Source organism: Pelmatolapia mariae, linkage group LG15, assembly GCF_036321145.2.
Source record: "Pelmatolapia mariae isolate MD_Pm_ZW linkage group LG15, Pm_UMD_F_2, whole genome shotgun sequence".
Classification (NCBI taxonomy): Eukaryota; Metazoa; Chordata; class Actinopteri; order Cichliformes; family Cichlidae; genus Pelmatolapia; species Pelmatolapia mariae.
The window spans coordinates 3213250-3231322 of NC_086240.1; the positions used below are offsets into that span (position 1 = coordinate 3213250).

The window sequence follows — 18073 nt, forward strand, 5'->3', positions numbered from 1 at the left end:
CACAGAATTTGTGAGTTTAAGTCTGTGTACTTCCAAGATGCTGTGCCATCCTGCTACAAATCACATCATCCCAGTGCCAAAGAAACCCTCCGTCACCTGCTTAACCCTGGAGAACCCATGGGGTCAAATTTGACCCCATGGGTTCTCCAGGGTTAAGTGACTATATCCTTGACATGATGACACGATTGTTGCACGAAGTTTGGTATAAATCACATTAAGTACATGGTGAATACAACAGCCGTGGGTCTGATCCAGGACAGCGATGACAGCTAGTGCAGGCAGCTGGTGGAGCTTTTCACAGTGTGGATCAGCAACAACAACTTTCTCCTGAATGTGGATAAAACCAAGGAACTGGTGACTGACTACAGGAAGAAACGGCCCTCGTTCAGACTGCTCTACATCAACAACACCGCAGCAGAGAGCAGGGAGCACATGAACTTCCTGGGAGTTGATGTGATGTACGGTCTGTCCCTGCACACTACCTCACTGATCAAGAAAGGCTGAAAAGGTCACATCTGAGTCCAGATGTTCTCACCACCTCCTAAAGAGGCACCGCTGAGAGTGTGCTGACATATCTCTAGCATGAGAACGAGGACAAGTGGAGTCACCCTGCCATCTATTTAGGGCCTGAACAAACAACGCTGCAAAAAACCCTTATCAGGGACACCTCACACCCCGACCACGGTCTGTTCTCGCTCCTGCTTTCAGGCAGACAGTAACGTAGAGGTGCAGGTCATTGCAGTTCTGTGGAAGCTTCTTTCCAACCACCATCAGACTGTTGCACAACACAGAAACAGCTGCTATTTTGTAGATTATTATACTCTACAAATCTGTCAAGAATGTTCAGTGCAGTCAGCTCTCTTGTGCAATAATTGAATCATTTTTATTTGAGTTTTCAAATATGCAGCACTGGTTTGATATTTTACATTTATTTATGTATCAAGCTTGCCTCTTTTTAAACTTTGTAATGAGGTTTTTTGTGTTTTTATGTGAGCTCATGCAACATATTTTTGTTCTGCATTGGTTTCCTGAGGTAGTGCTGAATGACAGTAAAATGAGTTTTGAACCCTGAATCCCTCTGAGTCAGTCTTGAGACGTCTGAAATAACCAGCGTGATGGAGAACTGCTACTTTTTTTTCTTAAGCTTGGCCTGAACTGAACTGAACTATAAACTATAAACAAGTACTTTGATGGTGGGTTTCTGGGCAAAGGCTGAGGGAATGGAGCGAAGGAATGAGAGAAATGGAGAGGACCAGGGGTGTAAATAAAAGGAAAACTGTGTAGATGCTATAATTTTCTTCTTGTTTAGGCAGGTATGTATGCACTTTTCTTAAACTGATATATTCCTTTTAACAGGATGAGCTAGATGACGTCAGACAGGTTAAGAACATGCTCCATCAGGCCATGGAAAAACACTAACATCTACAGTTGTCGGCCCAGTGGGAAGCACACATTGTGAGAATGGCTCATTTCAAAAGCATTTACTGCTGTGTTGCAGGAGCATGCCCTAGTGTAGTGACGAGGACCCTAAAACTAGAGAAAAGTCAGTCAGGAAAGATAAGGAGAGAGCAATGGACTGTATCCTTCACCCATTGTGGGGGTTGTCTTTTTGTTGCCTCTTCAGTGCACCTGTTCCCACTTCTGTTTATTCCATAGCAGGTGACATGGAGACACAATCAGAGGTGTAGTACTATTTGTTTGAGAACCAGAGCACAGCTATTGTTGGAGCTCAGAAGAAGAAGAAGTCATTTGACAGCTTCGATCATTTGGTGTGTCTCTGTACACTGTCCTGCTTGAAGTGTGCTTGAGCAAGGAATTAATTAGAGTACATATTTAAATATCCTACTTCCTCACTTGGAGGAAAAAAAGAGGTTTCTATTTTCTGCACGGTCTGAACAGACTGATTTATATCCTTGAAATCTACTTGACCTTGTGTCACAGTGTAATGATCAAGTGTTGCATTAACTGTTATTCTTGGAGTGCTTGATGAACAGCTCGTTTGTTAACACAGCAGTGGGTGGATCTGCATGTTTGATTTGGCACAGATTTTACGCTGGATGCCCTTCTTGACACAACCTTCCCACTAAGAGTACATCAGCTTGTGACCCCCTGAGGCCCTTTTGTGTCGCCTCTCAGTCTTAAAAGAGGGACCTTTTGCGGCGTTATCCGCAGCGGACTTCCTAACAGAAAGGACAACCATCAGGATGGCAGTTTTCAGCACACTTCTGACTTTGGCACTTCAGGCTCTTACATTTCTCTTCTTTCTGCTTATCGTTGCGTTTCTTGCATACTGCTTGTACGTTAAACACATTCATATGAAATATGATCACATACCCGGTCCACCGAGGGACAGGTAGGTAAAGTTGTTGGGTGAAACACTTGTGCTGACATTATGTGGGACTGATCTTGTTAATTTAAAGCCCTTATTCCCAGTTTTCTCCTCGGACATTCGCCGACGTTTTCAAGGATATTAAAAAATGGCGGAAATGTACATGAAAAATTCCTGGAGTGGTAAGTTAAGTACAAACTATGTTTTTGTGCAGTTGAAAATAGCACGTGAGTGTCAGTAATGATGTTTAAACGTATCGTTTACAGGGCAGAGGAGTATGGGCCTGTGTGCAGGATAAATGCTCTTCATTATGTTCTAGTGTCTGTGTCGTGTCCAGAGGCAACAAAGGTAAACGGCTACAACAGCATTCCCCAAAAATAGTATGAAAGTGCACTCGTGGACGTGCTTGGTACAAATCCTGCAGTTAACCTCAGACTGTGAAATAGTGAAGTTTGTTTTGTATCAATAAGCATAACTCTTGATAAAATTGGCATTAAGTCCTCTTTCTGTTCAATGTTTTTCTGTCGTTTTGCTTCTGGCTTCAGGTAGTATTGATGTCCTCAAAGTACTCCAAGGATACGTTTTCTTACAAGAGACTTGCCAGCCTGTTTGGTCAAAGGTAACACTGACTTATCAGTCTGCTTCAGTCGCTTTTAATTTTTTATAAGGATACACTAATTCAAGAGGAGAGTTGGCAAGAAAGACCTGGGTTTAAATCCAACACCTAGCCCGGCCTTTCTGCGTGGGGTTTGCATGTTCTCCATGTGTGTGCTTGGGTTCTCTCTGAGCACAGGTTAGATTAACAGGATGGTGACCTGTCCAGGGTAAATAACACGCTAACCCCCCCACTTTTTTGAGTTTAGTTGGTATCAGTCAAATAAGGCTGATATCAGCAGATACCAGTGTGTGACTTGCGTTCATTTACCAATATCTAGTGGAAGACGTGAGCTTTGTGATACTGTGGTTTGTTCAATTCCTTTTACTAAGATTAAGACCGGTATAAAACTATCCTGTAATGTCAGTTCAACAAAGTAAAAATCAGCTGACAATGCCAAACTGTTTAAAAAAAAATTTTTTTCAAATTTGTGAAAAAGTATTTTCCCAACTGTCTTCTTTGAAGGCTCTTAGGCAATGGGCTGGTAACAGCACGGGATCATGAGCAGTGGTACAAACAGCGCCGGATCATGGACCCTGCATTCAGCAGCCTGTGAGTTTCACATTTATCACAGTCTGTGATTAACCACTTGTCCAGGGTTGGAAACATTTCCCTTTTTTTCTGTGCAACATTATCCTTTAATGAATTTCTGTGATAGTTTGTTGGGATGTCCTGAATGTGCTGCTCCTCCGGTTAAAGCTATCATTACTTCCAGGTATCTGAGAGGTCTGATGGGAACCTTCAATGAGAGGGCAGAGAAACTGATGGATAAACTTGCAGAGCTTGCTGACAGTAAAACAGAAGCTAATATGCTCCATCTTGTCAACTGTGTCACCCTGGATGTTATTGCTAAGGTTTTATATTACAGTCAGTTTTACAGCTTCCAAAGGCTGAGTGTGTGTATGTGTAAACCTTTTTCTTGATAAATTTCAGGTTGCCTTTGGGGTGGACTTGGACCTGCTGAGGAACACTTCACCTCTCCCAAAAGCCATTGAGACATGTCTGAAAGGAATGGTTACCTATGTTAGAGACATATTTTTTGAGGTATTTGAGATATAGATTCTTTTTTTGTTTAATATGAAGTATGTTCGACAAAAGCCTTGTTAACAGTGACACATGTTAAATTCTTCGATCTGCAATTCCAGTTCAATCCAAAGAACAGAGCGTATATTCATGAGGTGAGGGAAGCGTGCCGCCTGCTGCGTAAAACTGGAGCTCAGTGGATCAACGAGAGGAAGATCGCCATTGAAAACGGTGACGAGGTTCCCAGGGACATCCTGACCCAAATCATCAAAACTGCCAACCAAGGTTGTAATCCCTAAATCTGACATTTGACTAGACTGGATAAGAGCAATAATAAAGAATCTTTTTCACGGGACAGAGCAGAGATTTTAAACTGCTATCAATATTACACAAAGAGTAAAGAAATACAATGAAGATAAATGAAAAGACATCACATTCTCAGCGTGTGGGACGGCGCCATGCTGCGTGGCAGCCTGCTGCAGTAGCTCTTGTGTGTTTTGTGGTTTGTTTGCTTAATCGCTTACTCAGTTATTCTTAGTAAGTTTACTACTTTGCCATTTTATACAGCTTTTTTTTTCTTGCGCGTGGTAAAATAAGAGGATAATTGAATAATATAACATCAGCCGTGCACATCAACATGTAAGAAGTAAAAAGTCATTTTAAATGCAGCCTGTGCACTTAAAATGTAAGATGGGGAAATATTGTTTTAAAGTGAAATTAAAATGTAATTGTGCACTACTTTATGGTACTTAGGCTAAAGGCTAGTAAAGTGCTATACAAATACAGGCCATTTACCATTTTAGGCTGTACTTAAAATCATTTGCAGTATAATTTGTCTCCATTCCTGTACTACTAATTTACTTACAATGTAATTGTTTCTTAATCTGGTCAAATGAACACAAGAGGATGGCTACACAGCCCACATTATTTCATTGTCATTTCAGCTGCTGTGACAAAAGAATCTCTCAAATATGCAGTAAATTAATTATTTATCATCCTACCATCGTATTAGCCGAGGTTTGTGTTTGTATCTCTTCATGAACACAGGCAGAATATAAATAGATGACTAACAATTTTTAAATGCGGGGCTTGTAAAGGACAGAGAAAGAAATCAAACATGAATTAACGTGTCAGTGATCTTATTTCAGAGAAAAGCATGACTGAGGAAGATGAGCAGTTTATGTTGGACAATTTTGTGACATTCTTCATTGCTGGTGAGTTTCTGCTGTTTTTCAGCTTTAATGTTTAAAATGCTGTGTGACAGACCCGTCCCTCCTCCAGTGACAGGCTCCTGCACCTCACATTGTGGCCATGATGTAACTATCTTTAGTGTGAATTTTTATATAATTGTATTTACTGGCGAGTAATGATCTAGTTATTCGCAGCGTGCATATAATGCACACGAGCATAAATTATTGACCAGATGAGCTGTGCATTACAACAGACTGTATATAAAAAATGGAAATAGTTTCTAGGTCTGAAAAGTGACACCTATATGGCAGTGCCTTAAACCTGCATTCTTTCTAATGTTGTCTTTGTATATACATTTATTTATGGTGTCTTTGGTCCTTTCCTCATGAATGTCCAGTGTTGTTTACGCCGTCAGATCTACATACTAATTGTGATCTCTAGTTTCGAAAAAGCTAAGCAATGGAAAAACAGAAGCGTCTTTTATATATAGTTTATGTTGGAACTGCTTTCACTTAATTTTTCAGTCAGCAGATTTGTGTAGATAATAAGAATACAACTGCTTAAGTGAGTTGGTTCATTTTAAGGTGGTATTGTGATTCAATTTTAAAACATTTGTGCTATTTCAGGCCAAGAAACAACAGCCAATCAGCTGGCTTTTTGCATCATGGAACTTGGAAGACATCCTGATATACTGGAAAGGTAAGAACTCAAGATATAGCAGACATCAGTTTCCAATAGAACAAGTGAACTTTGGTTTCTTATGGAGTTTTCTCATTTCTCAGAGTGAAGAAAGAAGTGGACGATGTTATTGGGATGAAACATGAAATAAGCTACGATGACCTGAGCAAGTTGGTCTACCTGCCACAGGTACATATGGAAATTTGATAATGGTGGTAATGCGTTTTTTTTTTTGTTTTTTTTTTTTTTTAAATTTAAATGTCATGGATTCAAAGTTCATCAACTAACAATGAAAGGCTGCATCGACAGTTAACATACTCACTTATACTTGTTGTTTTTTATGACACAAGCTGTATTCCTTGTGATCTCGCCCCAGGTGTTAAAAGAGACTCTGAGAATGTACCCCACAGCTCCGGGCACCTCTCGTCATATTGCTGAAGACATGGTCATTGATGGTATCCACATACCTGGAGGATTTATTGCTCTTGTGAGTTGTGTAGATTTTACATTTTTTAATATGCTTCTGTCTTTAAAGTAGAAGGTAAGCCTCCGTTTGATATACATACCCCCCACCAGCTTAAAAGTCCTTTTAAAAAAAAAAAAAAAAGAAAAAAAAAACAGTTACCTGGAATTGAGATGAATAAATAAACTGTTCTAATGTTTAGTTCAGCTTCTATGTGAGTGGGAGACTGGAGAGATTCTTCAAGGATCCACTGAGATTTGATCCAGACAGATTTCACCCAGATGCTCCCAAGTAAAGAACACACTTTCACCATGCTGACATGTTTTATTCTTGTCTTTTGGTCATTATTATCTAATGAGGAAATAGTTCACAGTAACTGAGGCTGTCTCTTATCTGTTCAACAAGGCCTTGTTACTACCACTACCCTTTTTCCCTCGGTCCTCGTTCGTGCCTGGGAAAGAACTTTGCTCAGGTGCGTATGGCTAAATAATGTGAAGACCCGCTAACCTATAAACACACTGACTCATCTCTGTGGGCGCTGTTGTGTTTTTTAGATGGAGGCTAAAGTGGTGATGGCCAAACTGCTCCAGAGGTTTGACTTCACTCTTGTCCCGGGACAGACCTTTGACATCCTGGATGCTGGCACACTCAGACCAAAGAGTGGAGTGTTGTGCACTTTGAGTCACAGGGATTACAGAAAATAAGGCAGCATCGCATAAGTGGTAGTAGACCATAGAAGAAAAAATAGGTTACTCTTTACTAATGTAAACGAAAAAACAAAACAAAAAAAACACATTAAAAGCATTAAACTGAATTTGTTATAATATGCAATGTAATTTGTGTTTATTGCAATAATGAAAACATAGGTTTTGGGGTTTATTTTTTTTTCCCCATCACTACTACAGGATTTTTAGTGCCTATAGCATTAACTTAATTCTGGATGTCAAAATTTTATGTAAAATTAAAATAAATTGAAAATGTCTTTAATTTAGATCTTGTGGTAATGGCATTACTGACACGTGGCCAAAAAAAGTACATCACACACAACTATATTTAAAATAGAATCGTATTTGTGTTCAGATTTTTGAACAATAAATCACTTGTGAATTTCAAGTGAAACAGAATAGAGAAGGGGTGTCCAACTCCAGGCCTCGAGAGCCGGTGTCCTGTAGATTTTAGGATGTGTCCTTGATCCAAAACCTGCAAAATAAATAGCTAAATTACCTCCTCAACATGTCTTGAAGTTCTCCAGAGGCCTGATAATGAATAATCATTTGATTCGGGTGTGTTGACCCAGGGTGAGATCTAAAACCTGCAGGACACCGGCTCTCCAGGCCTGGAGTTGGCCACCCCTGATATAGAATGAAAACTGTTTCATTAAAGTTTTTTTTGTTTGGTTTTTTTTTGGGGGGGGGGGGGTTAAATTGCTAAAATGAATTTACTGAGCACTTTCCAAAATCTATTCTGTAAATCGGTTGCAAACAGTTCACAAGATTTGCTAATATGTCCTTTTATATGGTGAATATCTGAATGTCAGCCTGTTTGTTTATTGTAAGAAACACTCGACCTGTTAAAACATGATTGGAGAGACTGTCTCGGGCCATACTTGCAAAAAACGTCAACACCATCCTGTGAGACTTGAAGATGATGGAGCTTCAGTGAAAACCATTTTTCTTACTATATACAAACTCAACACAGCAAATATCCAGGTGTGTGTGTGTGTGTGTGTGTGTGTGTGTGACCCTCAATGACTTCATTCAATAAACTATATAAAGAACAGAAAGTGGGGGTGAAACTACATGCACAATAAAAACATGAATAACATACCAGTTTACATGCAAATAAGATAATATTACTGAATATAAATCAATATTGTAATTTATCACCCAATTCAGTCGTTCAGGATTAGTGGTCTTTACGTGACTATTTTTATTAGACTTCTCAGAAGAGAAAACACCTACAGATACTGTACGTGCTGCTGGAACCATAATGTTGCCACTTGAATGCATCACACATTTAGGAATCTGTGCAAAGCATAAAAGCTGAGAAATGTCTCCAAACCTCACATGTGACGTGTTCACATCCCTGCATTTAATGTTCTTTATGGGAGAGAAAAGAACATCACTCATGTTTCTATTTTCACATTTGATCAATTAAACTTAAACATCTATGGACTGTATATATTCAGGTTTTGATTACAGGCATTTGTAAAGCACTTACATGTTGTAACAGAGGACAAGGGATGAGTAAACGGGGCAAAGAAATAAATTGATTATTTATTACATTAATTAAACCTACAAATTCCCAGTTACTTCTAGACAGGACTTACAACATCCTGCTGATATCCCAGCTGCACATGAGACTTACCACATAAATGGTGTGAAAAATAACACTGCAAACCGTTACACCCCGTTTAGCGACACTGCAATCGATTTACCTGTGGCACGCACTGCAAACAATTCGGGTCTCAGCACAGCTGGGAAGCAGCGCTATGCATGACCTGTAATCTGGAATATAAAGGGAAGTGGCACAAACAAATAAACAAAAAACAAAGGAGGTGGTTAGTCCGCCCTTACACAACTCACTCACAATCAATAACAGTCTTTACGGCTGGACGGACTAACCAAAACAAAATTCCAAATCAATCAAAAGAACGAAAAAAAAAAAAAAAAAAGGACAGCAGAGACAGCACAGCTGAAAAACACAAACAACATTATGGATTAAAATATTACACAATAAAATATCAATTTTATGAAACCATTCAAAATCACAAAGCTAAAACACACACTCAATATACCTACAATATTGATCAGTCTCCCTGCGCGCAGTCGATCTAGGGCTTGATCAATTCTTCTATTAAAACTCGTGGTCACACTAAAAAAGTCCAACGACACACATTAAAAATGGGCACCTACAATAACAAATGATCCAAACAAAATGGCAAAAGTCTCTTACCGACAGTATACCCACTCGCACCCGAGTGAATTAATCGCCTCTGGTTTTTTCCACAGAAGAGCGCTGACTTCACCCCACACACCCACTCACTACCTTTTCATAGCTCTTCAGCCAATCACCTGGCAGAGAGCAACAAACTGCCAGGTGACACTTGTTACAATGTGTTTAAGTGACTTTCTATGTGTGTGTGGATTGAAGCACACATGTGAATATTCACAATCTTGTATGCACTTGTAAATCGTCGTTTATACTTTTAGATCAAGTAATATAGAGTTATGACACTTTTAAGACGCTTCTCTTAAATCTCGTCGTCTTAATGTTCTGAACTGCGTACGCTACTTCCGTCTTAAGAGTCACTGATAACAGGCTCGCTGTTTTTATCTGATCGTGGACTTTCTAACTGAAAGGACAACCACCTTTAACACGGACGTCTCCGGGACATTTTCCAGGATGGCACTTTCCAGCCTGCTTCTGAGCCTGGCTGCTCGGGCACTTACGTTTCTCTTCTTTCTGCTCGTCATTGCGTTTCTTGGCTACTGCTTGTACATTAAATACATTCATATGAAGTATGACCACATCCCCGGGCCGCCGAGGGACAGGTAGGAAAAGTCGTCGGCTGAAGCAGTTATGCGGACATTACTTGAGAGTAACTCGCTGTTTCCTCCTCAGTTTTTTCTTTGGACACTCATCAACGATGTTGAAGGCGATGAAAAATGACGGAATTATACACGACAAATTTCTGGAGTGGTAAGTTTAAAACAATGTTTTTATGCGGAAAAGGGGGTTAGGGAGTTAATTTCTGCCTATACAACAAATACAGTACTTACTGTACTCTTTGTATTACAGTACTTACAGAATCTCGTTATTAATATCATGCGCCTTTAAAGGTTTAATTAAGATGTCACCTGCAGGGCCGAGAAGTATGGACCTGTTTACAGGATAAATGTGCTTCACTCCGTTTCACTGTGTACGTACTGTCCAGAGGCCACCAAGGTAAACACTTGTTACTTGACTGTTTTCACATCAGTACACTGGTGTCATTAATAAAGGGTCTATTTCTGTAAATCTGTGAATTATTGTGATTAGCAGTACCTGTGTATCTCTGCTGTTTCAGTTTAAAATGACTACAGTGCAACAAACCTGTTGTGTGTGAAAGTGCACCCATGAATCCTGTTGGCAGAGGTCCCTGCTAATAAACAGTGCAGCTACTGGCCTTTTTGGGACTTGTTCACATTTAAAGCCCTCTTCTTCTTCTTCTTCTTCTTTGTCAAACTTTTGTGTCATTTTGTTTCTGTTTCAGGAAATCCTGATGTCCCCAAAATACCCCAAAGATAAGTTTGCCTATAAAAGACTCTTCAACCTGTTTGGTCAAAGGTGATGTATCACATTATCTGATTCATTTAGTTGTGCTCAGACGTGTATTCAGTCATCATGGGCATGAATGTCATGGTAATTTTGGGCTTTTAATTATTTCTTTAAACTGTTCTTTTTCCAGGGTGGAATGATTGTACAGCATACTTCTCTGCTGACTTTAGAAAATAGGAATTGATTGTACAGTTAGTATTTATATAGGATTTTCTTGAATCTGTAAAGGGGGCAAAAATATACATCCACTCATAAATGCTATAGTAATTGGTGGTGAAGTATCTACAGTGTATGAGAAAGTTGATTCTGTTCATCTGGACATACTGTTTTCAGCTGGAGTGTAGCGTATGTAGATATTTGAAGATGTTTGTATAATTTTGACCCTCTGTGAAATTTATTCACACTTGTGAAGCCAGTTGTATCCTGTACAATCTTCCACCCCAGAGAAAGAAAAGTTCAAAGAAATCATTAAAACATGATCTTAACATTCATGCCCCTGATGAATATATGTAAACTTCTGACCACAAGTAGTTTGTATTTATGTATCCATACATTATTGTTCAAACTAAATGCAACTCAGCAGTAACTTAACATGCTGTGTAGCTATGCTAGCAGTAATTTACTATGAAAATAATACAAAGCATAATAATAAAACCTGCTTTGTGACAATGTAATGTGTTCAACATCTGACTTTACAGAGTTATTTGTGTTGCAATCATATTTTGCTATTTTTTTATTCATTCTCTCAATATTTTTTCAGGTTCTTTGGAAATGGGCTGGTAACAGCACGGGATCATGAGCAGTGGTACAAACAGCGACGCATCATGGACCCTGCGTTCAGCAGCCTGTGAGTTATGGAATTATAGCAACATGCCAGAATAAAGTGTCTGTTGAGCTACCTGTTAATATCCAGTATTTACAGTCATACTGGATATAAATCAGTGTTGTTGATAATCCTTTAATTGCTGCTTCTCCGTCTAAAGCTATCATTACTTCCAGGTATCTGAGAGGTCTAATGGGAACCTTCAATGAGAGGGCAGAGAAACTGATGGATAAACTTGCAGAGCTTGCTGACAGTAAAACAGAAGCTAATATGCTCCATCTTGTCAACTGTGTCACCCTGGATGTTATTAGTAAGGTATCATAGTCAGTTTTACAGATGCAACATGTTTGTTTGTTTTTTTTCTTAATTCTGATGAAGGCACACGCTTTTATTTTTTAATTTATTTTTATCCAGTTTCTGAGCGTGTTGTAAGTGTGAGTGCAGGTCCATCCATGTCTTGATATTTCAGGTTGCCTTTGGGGTGGACATGGACCTCTTGAAGAATAGTTCACCTTTCCCTAAAGCCATTGAGACATGTCTGAAAGGAATGGTTACCTATCTTAGAGACAGATTTTTTGAGGTATTACTTCAGTGTTTGTTGTTATGCAGTATGTCTGCCAGGAACATTGTTGTCAGAATGCTAAACCCTTCAGTCTGCCATTCCAGTACAATCCAAAGAACAGAGGATACGTTAATGAGGTGAGGGAAGCGTGCCGCCTGCTCCGTACAACTGGAGCCAAGTGGATCAGTGAGAGAAAGACCGCCATGCAAAACGGTGACGAGGTCCCCAAAGACATCCTGACACAAATCATCAAAACTGCAAGCCAAGGTTGGAGTCCCCAAATTTCACATTAGACTAGACTAGAGCAATATTTTATTCTCTTTGTGATGAGACAAAGTGAATAAAACAAAAATGTGACCCACAGTTTTTGATGCCTTCTCAGTATGGTGCATGTGGTTTGTAAGTAATGGTGGAAACCAGGAGAAGTTAAATATCAGTGTATCTGTCCATTCTCTTCTCATTTCAGAGGAAAACATGACTGAAGAAGATGAAGAATTTATGCTGGACAATTTTGTGACATTTTTCATTGCAGGTGAGTCTCTGTTGTTTCAGCTTTGATGTGTGAAATGCAGCTGGAAGCTTCTTTGTAGCGTCAGACGAAGCTCACTGCACTGAAGAGTTTTACACAGTATGGCCACTGGTGTCTGTGAATTTGTATCCTGCTGCTGTGTGCTGCAGTTTAATGTTAATGGTAGAGCATCCTGATATATGCTTATCCAGAGGGGCTGCATAATATCTCCACACACACTGTGTCACACAACTCTAGTTCCTGTGTTACTGACTGTTTGCCTCAAATGCAAAAAATACATATTTATTACTCTTTTCAAACTTTGTGTGACCGGGACGATAACATTTGCAAATGAGTAAAATAGCAACCAAGAAAAAGAAACATATGATCTGTTTTTGTTACATAATGACATTATTGGTTTTAAGTTAACTAGGCTTTTAAGACTCACATTTGTGATGTGGAAATTAGGATTACAACCTCTTGAGTGAGAGTTGCATGGCTGTTTCCTTTTGAGGTAATATTCTGACGCATTATTGACAAACTGGTAACATTTTAGGCCAAGAAACAACAGCCAATCAACTGGCTTTTTGCATCATGGAGCTTGGAAGACATCCTGAAATACTGGAGAAGTAAGAAGTCAAACAGAAAATTTTCTATATTTTTGCATGAATATAACCTGAAACATCAGCTGATAGGACCTTGTAGGTTCAACCAGTAAAGAGGACTTAAACAAAAGTCTGTGAGATCTTCAGAAATCTTCTTGCCGTGACACACTTGTTGTACAGTCAGTCTGATAGATCCTAGTTCTAGTTCAGTGTGTCCCTCAGATCTGATTGTCAACCCGTTGTGTGAAAACAACTCCTTCTAATTTGAGCCATCCAAATATCAAACATCAAAAATTTTTGGTTTTCTAAATTGTATTTTTATTTCTTAGAGCGAAGAAAGAGGTCGATGATGTCATTGGGATGAAACGTGACATAAGTTATGACAACTTAGGAGAGCTGGTCTACCTGTCACAGGTACATGCGGTACATTTATTTCTTTATTTATTTTAATAACTTTTTTGTGCATTTGTGTCTGCCAGAGTCTAAGTGATTATTAAGGTTGCTTAGTTTTGTCAATAAAAAATTATTACCGGTGCGCTGAAACTCATGCATCAGTGTCATGTCAAAATCTTTTCCTTATGGGGGTTAAAGGACACATTTTTATTAGGGGTGCAACGATACACAAAATTCACGGTTCGGTTCGGTTCGATACTTTGGTGTCACGGTTCGATATTTTTTCGATACAAAAAAATGTTCATGCCTTTTTAATTTGTTATTTATTAAAATTACAAATATATATTTTAACTCAAAAGTACAGTTTTTAAATTTAATGTTGCTGAAACAACAAAGTAATAAAAAAAATAAATCTATCTGATCGAGAAATCCCTCATCTTTGGAAAAGAGAGTTTATTACAGAGAAATGGCTCTTTCCAAAATAAAAGCTATACTATACGCTTCTTCTGGGGTATATTCTCAGCAGCATATTAAACATATCAGGTCCCCATAAGGAGAATCATGTGCTAACGGCTGTCTAAATGACTCGGGTAAAGTTTGTAGCATGCCTGCTTGTTGTTTTTGTCTGCTTCCACTTGTCTTTGCACTAGGATGATGTCGGAGTAAATGTGCAGTCATATTCATTGTGTTCCCACTAGTGCTCTCAGCGTTAATCTCGTTGAAATGACGTTAACGCCACAACACGGCAAATCTCCGTTAACGAGCTACCGCGGATCGCCCCGTGCGTAGGGCTGGACGGCGTCAACACGTTAACGAGCAAACTGCGCTAACGCAGTAGTTCCCACCCATGTAATTGAGCATTGCGTGGCACATCCGACATACTGTTTTACTTTTGTCCATGAGGCGCTTACCTTCAGGGTCATACTTCACATGAAGACCAAAATAGTTCCAAAGGCCAGATCTGAATGAGGGTGGGGGAGGTTCAATTTGCTATGTTGCAACGAGCAACTTCTGTCTCGCTAGCTTGCGCTGCGCTCAGTGGATCTGCACTCGACAGTGCAGCCTAGGCGGAGTAGTCGAACGCAGATCCACTGAGCTCTCAACACAGACAGCATCGTCAGAAGAAAAGTTGATAAAATAAATTAAATTTTGTATTGTTCGATACATATGCGTACCGAACCGAAAGCACTGTATCGAACGGTTCAATATCGATATGAGTATTGTTGCACCCCTAATTTTTATGTTCCTGCATGCGGTGGTGGTTTTTGATATGGGCGACATGGGCAGTTGCAGCATCGTGGTGGTGGTGGCATCATGGCATCGGCAAAAAAGTTGCTCGGACCCACGCTGAGCCGACATCATGCCAGCACATTTTGGGGATTGCATGGGCACCGATCAGTTTTCTATTGCCCATTTGCTGCTTGCCACACAGGGAGGAGAGGGGTGGCGTCGCGGGGGATTCTCTGGCTGGCTAGAGCTAATAACCAGCTCGCAAAATAAAACAAAATAAAAACAAACCAACAAACTAGGGCTGTATCCTGAAACAAGATAACATTCATTAGCAGGGATTGGGAAAACTTCTGTTTACCTTTGTTAGCTACTTGGCTATGATAGTAAACAGTAGACACTGATGTGGCTTATTGAATCTTTTGGACTGTGTTCAGTATAATATTAATTATCCATTAATTGGAACAGGTGCATTGTTGATTTGTCTGCTATTCTCAATGTATGATGAATTATAATGGCTGTTTGTTAGCCATTTGCACACGCTCACTCTCTCAATATAAAATATTTATCTGGTTAATTTCAGTATGGTTCCGACAACAGTTTTCACAATAACGTATATTAATGTACAATCCTTAATGTGTGTGTGTGTGTGTGTGTGTCGGGGGCGGGGTTACCCTCTCATTGTAACCTTCCTTCAGGTGCTGAAAGAGACTCTGAGAATTTACCCCACAGCTCCGGGCACATCTCGTGATGTTGCTGAAGACATGGTGATTGATGGTATCCACATACCTGGAGGATTCAGTGTTTTTGTGAGTTACTTTTCTTTTTAACATGTTTCTAACTCTAAAAGAGAAACTGAGTTTCAGGTTTATATGTTTAAAAGAAATTGGCACCAAATATATTAACAAAACAGGTCAACTGTTATTCAACTATTTCAAACAGTTGCTAACAAAAACACTTATGATTAAAATGTGAAATTAAATCTTTTCATATTTAGTTCAACTCCTATACATGCGGGAGACTGGAGAGATTCTTCAAGGATCCACTGAGATTTGATCCAGACAGATTTCACCCAGATGCTCCCAAGTAAGGAACACACTGTGTCACCATGCTGACTTTATTATGTTTAATGTTTGCACACACTTTATTATCTCAGAGAAGATGAGTGAAATGGTTCACAGTAACTGAGGCTGTCTCTTGTCTGTTCAACAAGGCCTTATTACTGCTACTACCCCTTTGCCCTCGGTCCTCGCTCGTGTCTGGGACAGAACTTTGCTCAGGTGATGATGACAGTGTGAGTCAACATTGACCCACTCACCTTTACACACACTGACTCATCTCTGTGGGTGCTGTGTGTTTTTTAGATGGAGGCTAAAGTGGTGATGGCCAAACTGCTCCAGAGGTTTGACTTCACTCTTGTCCCGGGACAGACCTTTGACATCCTGGATGCTGGCACACTCAGACCAAAGAGTGGAGTGTTGTGCACTTTGAGGCACAGGGATTACAAAAAATAAATGATCTTAAAGTACTTTACATAAAAAGTGGTCTATTTTTGGTCCCTGAGATATATTAATATAGGGAAAAAGAAAGTACAGCTTCAACAGTATGTCTCAGTTTTTCTACATGATTAAGAAATTCTTCTTTAGTAACTGAAATCAGCACAACTCTTTGAGTCTAAATTGTAGAAATAAATGTGTAAAAAGATCATTGTCAAGAACAGAATGGATTTTCTCTTCTTTTTTTAAATTTTGTTTTACTGAGGACTTGTTTGTTGTTATTTTTGTTGCTGTTTTTGTTTTTACAATAACAAAACCCCTGAAATTTCTATAGTAGATGTTGAAAAATAGGAACTTTTCTGTCATTAAATTGTTTACTTACTACTGAATTTCATTGCCGTAATATTAATGGCCATGGGCCAATTTGGCCCCCGGGCCTCATGTTTGACACCTCTGGTTTTAAAGGGTAAAACTGATTGATTTGATTTCTATTCCTGTCTAAAACTTGTCATTTAAAAAAATTGAATTTAAAGAAAAAATTGTATCATGTATGAACTATAGTGTAAATTCATATGAAATGAATGTAATTATTCTTATGTCTTCATTACAATAATATATATGGTAAGATTATGGGGAGTGCTGGGTATAATAGACATAGTCATTGATGGTATCCACATACCTGGAGGATTTATTGCTCTTGTGAGTTGTGTAGATTTTAAATATGTTTTAATACCTTCTGCTTTGAAGATGGATCTCTCTCTCTATATATATATTAAAATAGAGGCTTATGCTTCTAATCATTTACTCAAACAGAACCCAAACAGCCCCCCCACCAGCTTAAAAGTCCTTTAAAAAACAAGTTACGTGGAATTGAGATAAATAATAAACTGTTCTCATATTTAGTTCAGCTTCTATGTGAGTGGGAGACTGGAGAAATTCTTCAAGGATCCACTGAGATTTGATCCAGACAGATTTCACCCAGATGCTCCCAAGTAAAGAACACACTGTTTCACTATGCTGACTTTATTACGTTTAATGTTTGCACACACTTTATCTCAGAAAAGATGAGTGAAATGGTTCACAGTAACTGAGGCTGTCTCTTATCTTTTCAACAAGGCCTTATTACTGCTACTACCCCTTTGCCCTCGGTCCTCGCTCGTGCCTGGGACAGAACTTTGCTCAGGTGAGTATGATTAAATAACGTAAAGACCCACTCACCTATAAACACACTGACTCATCTCTGTGGGCGCTGTTGTGTTTTTTAGATGGAGGCTAAAGTGGTGATGGCCAAACTGCTCCAGAGGTTTGACTTCACTCTTGTCCCGGGACAGACCTTTGACATCCTGGATGCTGGCACACTCAGACCAAAGAGTGGAGTGTTGTGCACTTTGAGTCACAGGGATTACAAAAATAAGACAACTTATGGTCATAGTAGACCATAGAAGAAAAATAGGTTACTCTTTACTAATGTAAACAAAAAAAATCTAAAAGCATTAATGTGATTGTAATTTGATATAATAAATCTATTTTTATTATAATATTAAATAAAAAAACAATAATGAATATTGAATTTTATTTAATTTTTTTGATGATCACTGACTTTAATATTCTCTTTACTTTAATGTAGCTCTGTCATTGCTTTCTCATGACTACAACAGGACTTTTAATGCCTATAACATTAACTTAATAATTCTGGACGTCAAAGTTTTAAGTAAAGTTAGAGACATTTTTAATTCATTTTAAGTCAGATTTTATTTGTGTTAATGCCATTACTGACAACAACAAAAAACAAACCTTCAT

The 18073-nt window shown here is 38.9% G+C and overlaps 2 protein-coding genes across 2 annotated transcripts; both read left to right on the forward strand.

Annotated features, from left to right (window-relative positions):
- The first annotated feature begins 2204 nt into the window (after positions 1–2204).
- LOC134643285 (cholesterol 24-hydroxylase-like) lies at positions 2205–7043 on the forward strand. Its single transcript, XM_063495574.1, has 15 exons — positions 2205–2353; positions 2434–2511; positions 2596–2677; positions 2875–2948; positions 3450–3536; positions 3700–3838; positions 3918–4028; positions 4130–4292; positions 5156–5221; positions 5825–5897; positions 5981–6065; positions 6253–6363; positions 6542–6630; positions 6745–6811; positions 6894–7043. The coding sequence occupies exons 1-15, from the start codon at positions 2205–2207 to the stop codon at positions 7041–7043; spliced, it is 1524 nt and encodes a 507-aa protein (XP_063351644.1).
- Positions 7044–9689: 2646 nt separating this feature from the next.
- LOC134643095 (cholesterol 24-hydroxylase-like) lies at positions 9690–17715 on the forward strand. The gene is made up of 15 exons (XM_065472011.1): positions 9690–9893; positions 9964–10041; positions 10206–10287; positions 10595–10668; positions 11420–11506; positions 11659–11797; positions 11952–12062; positions 12149–12311; positions 12511–12576; positions 13109–13181; positions 13487–13571; positions 15476–15586; positions 17177–17265; positions 17390–17456; positions 17539–17715. The coding sequence occupies exons 1-15, from the start codon at positions 9745–9747 to the stop codon at positions 17713–17715; spliced, it is 1551 nt and encodes a 516-aa protein (XP_065328083.1). The 5' UTR covers positions 9690–9744.
- The last annotated feature ends 358 nt before the right edge of the window (positions 17716–18073 follow it).

Excerpts from the sequence above, each read along its gene's own strand:
- LOC134643285 (XM_063495574.1), top strand. The coding sequence starts at position 2,205 with ATGGCAGTTTTCAGCACACTTCTGACTTTGGCACTTCAGGCTCTTACA. Across the intron at positions 2,949-3,449 it reads GCCAGCCTGTTTGGTCAAAG|GCTCTTAGGCAATGGGCTGG; the intron begins GTAACACTGACT and ends TCTTCTTTGAAG. Across the intron at positions 5,898-5,980 it reads CATCCTGATATACTGGAAAG|AGTGAAGAAAGAAGTGGACG; the intron begins GTAAGAACTCAA and ends CTCATTTCTCAG.
- LOC134643095 (XM_065472011.1), top strand. The coding sequence starts at position 9,745 with ATGGCACTTTCCAGCCTGCTTCTGAGCCTGGCTGCTCGGGCACTTACG. Across the intron at positions 11,507-11,658 it reads GACCCTGCGTTCAGCAGCCT|GTATCTGAGAGGTCTAATGG; the intron begins GTGAGTTATGGA and ends CATTACTTCCAG. Across the intron at positions 12,577-13,108 it reads TGTGACATTTTTCATTGCAG|GCCAAGAAACAACAGCCAAT; the intron begins GTGAGTCTCTGT and ends GTAACATTTTAG.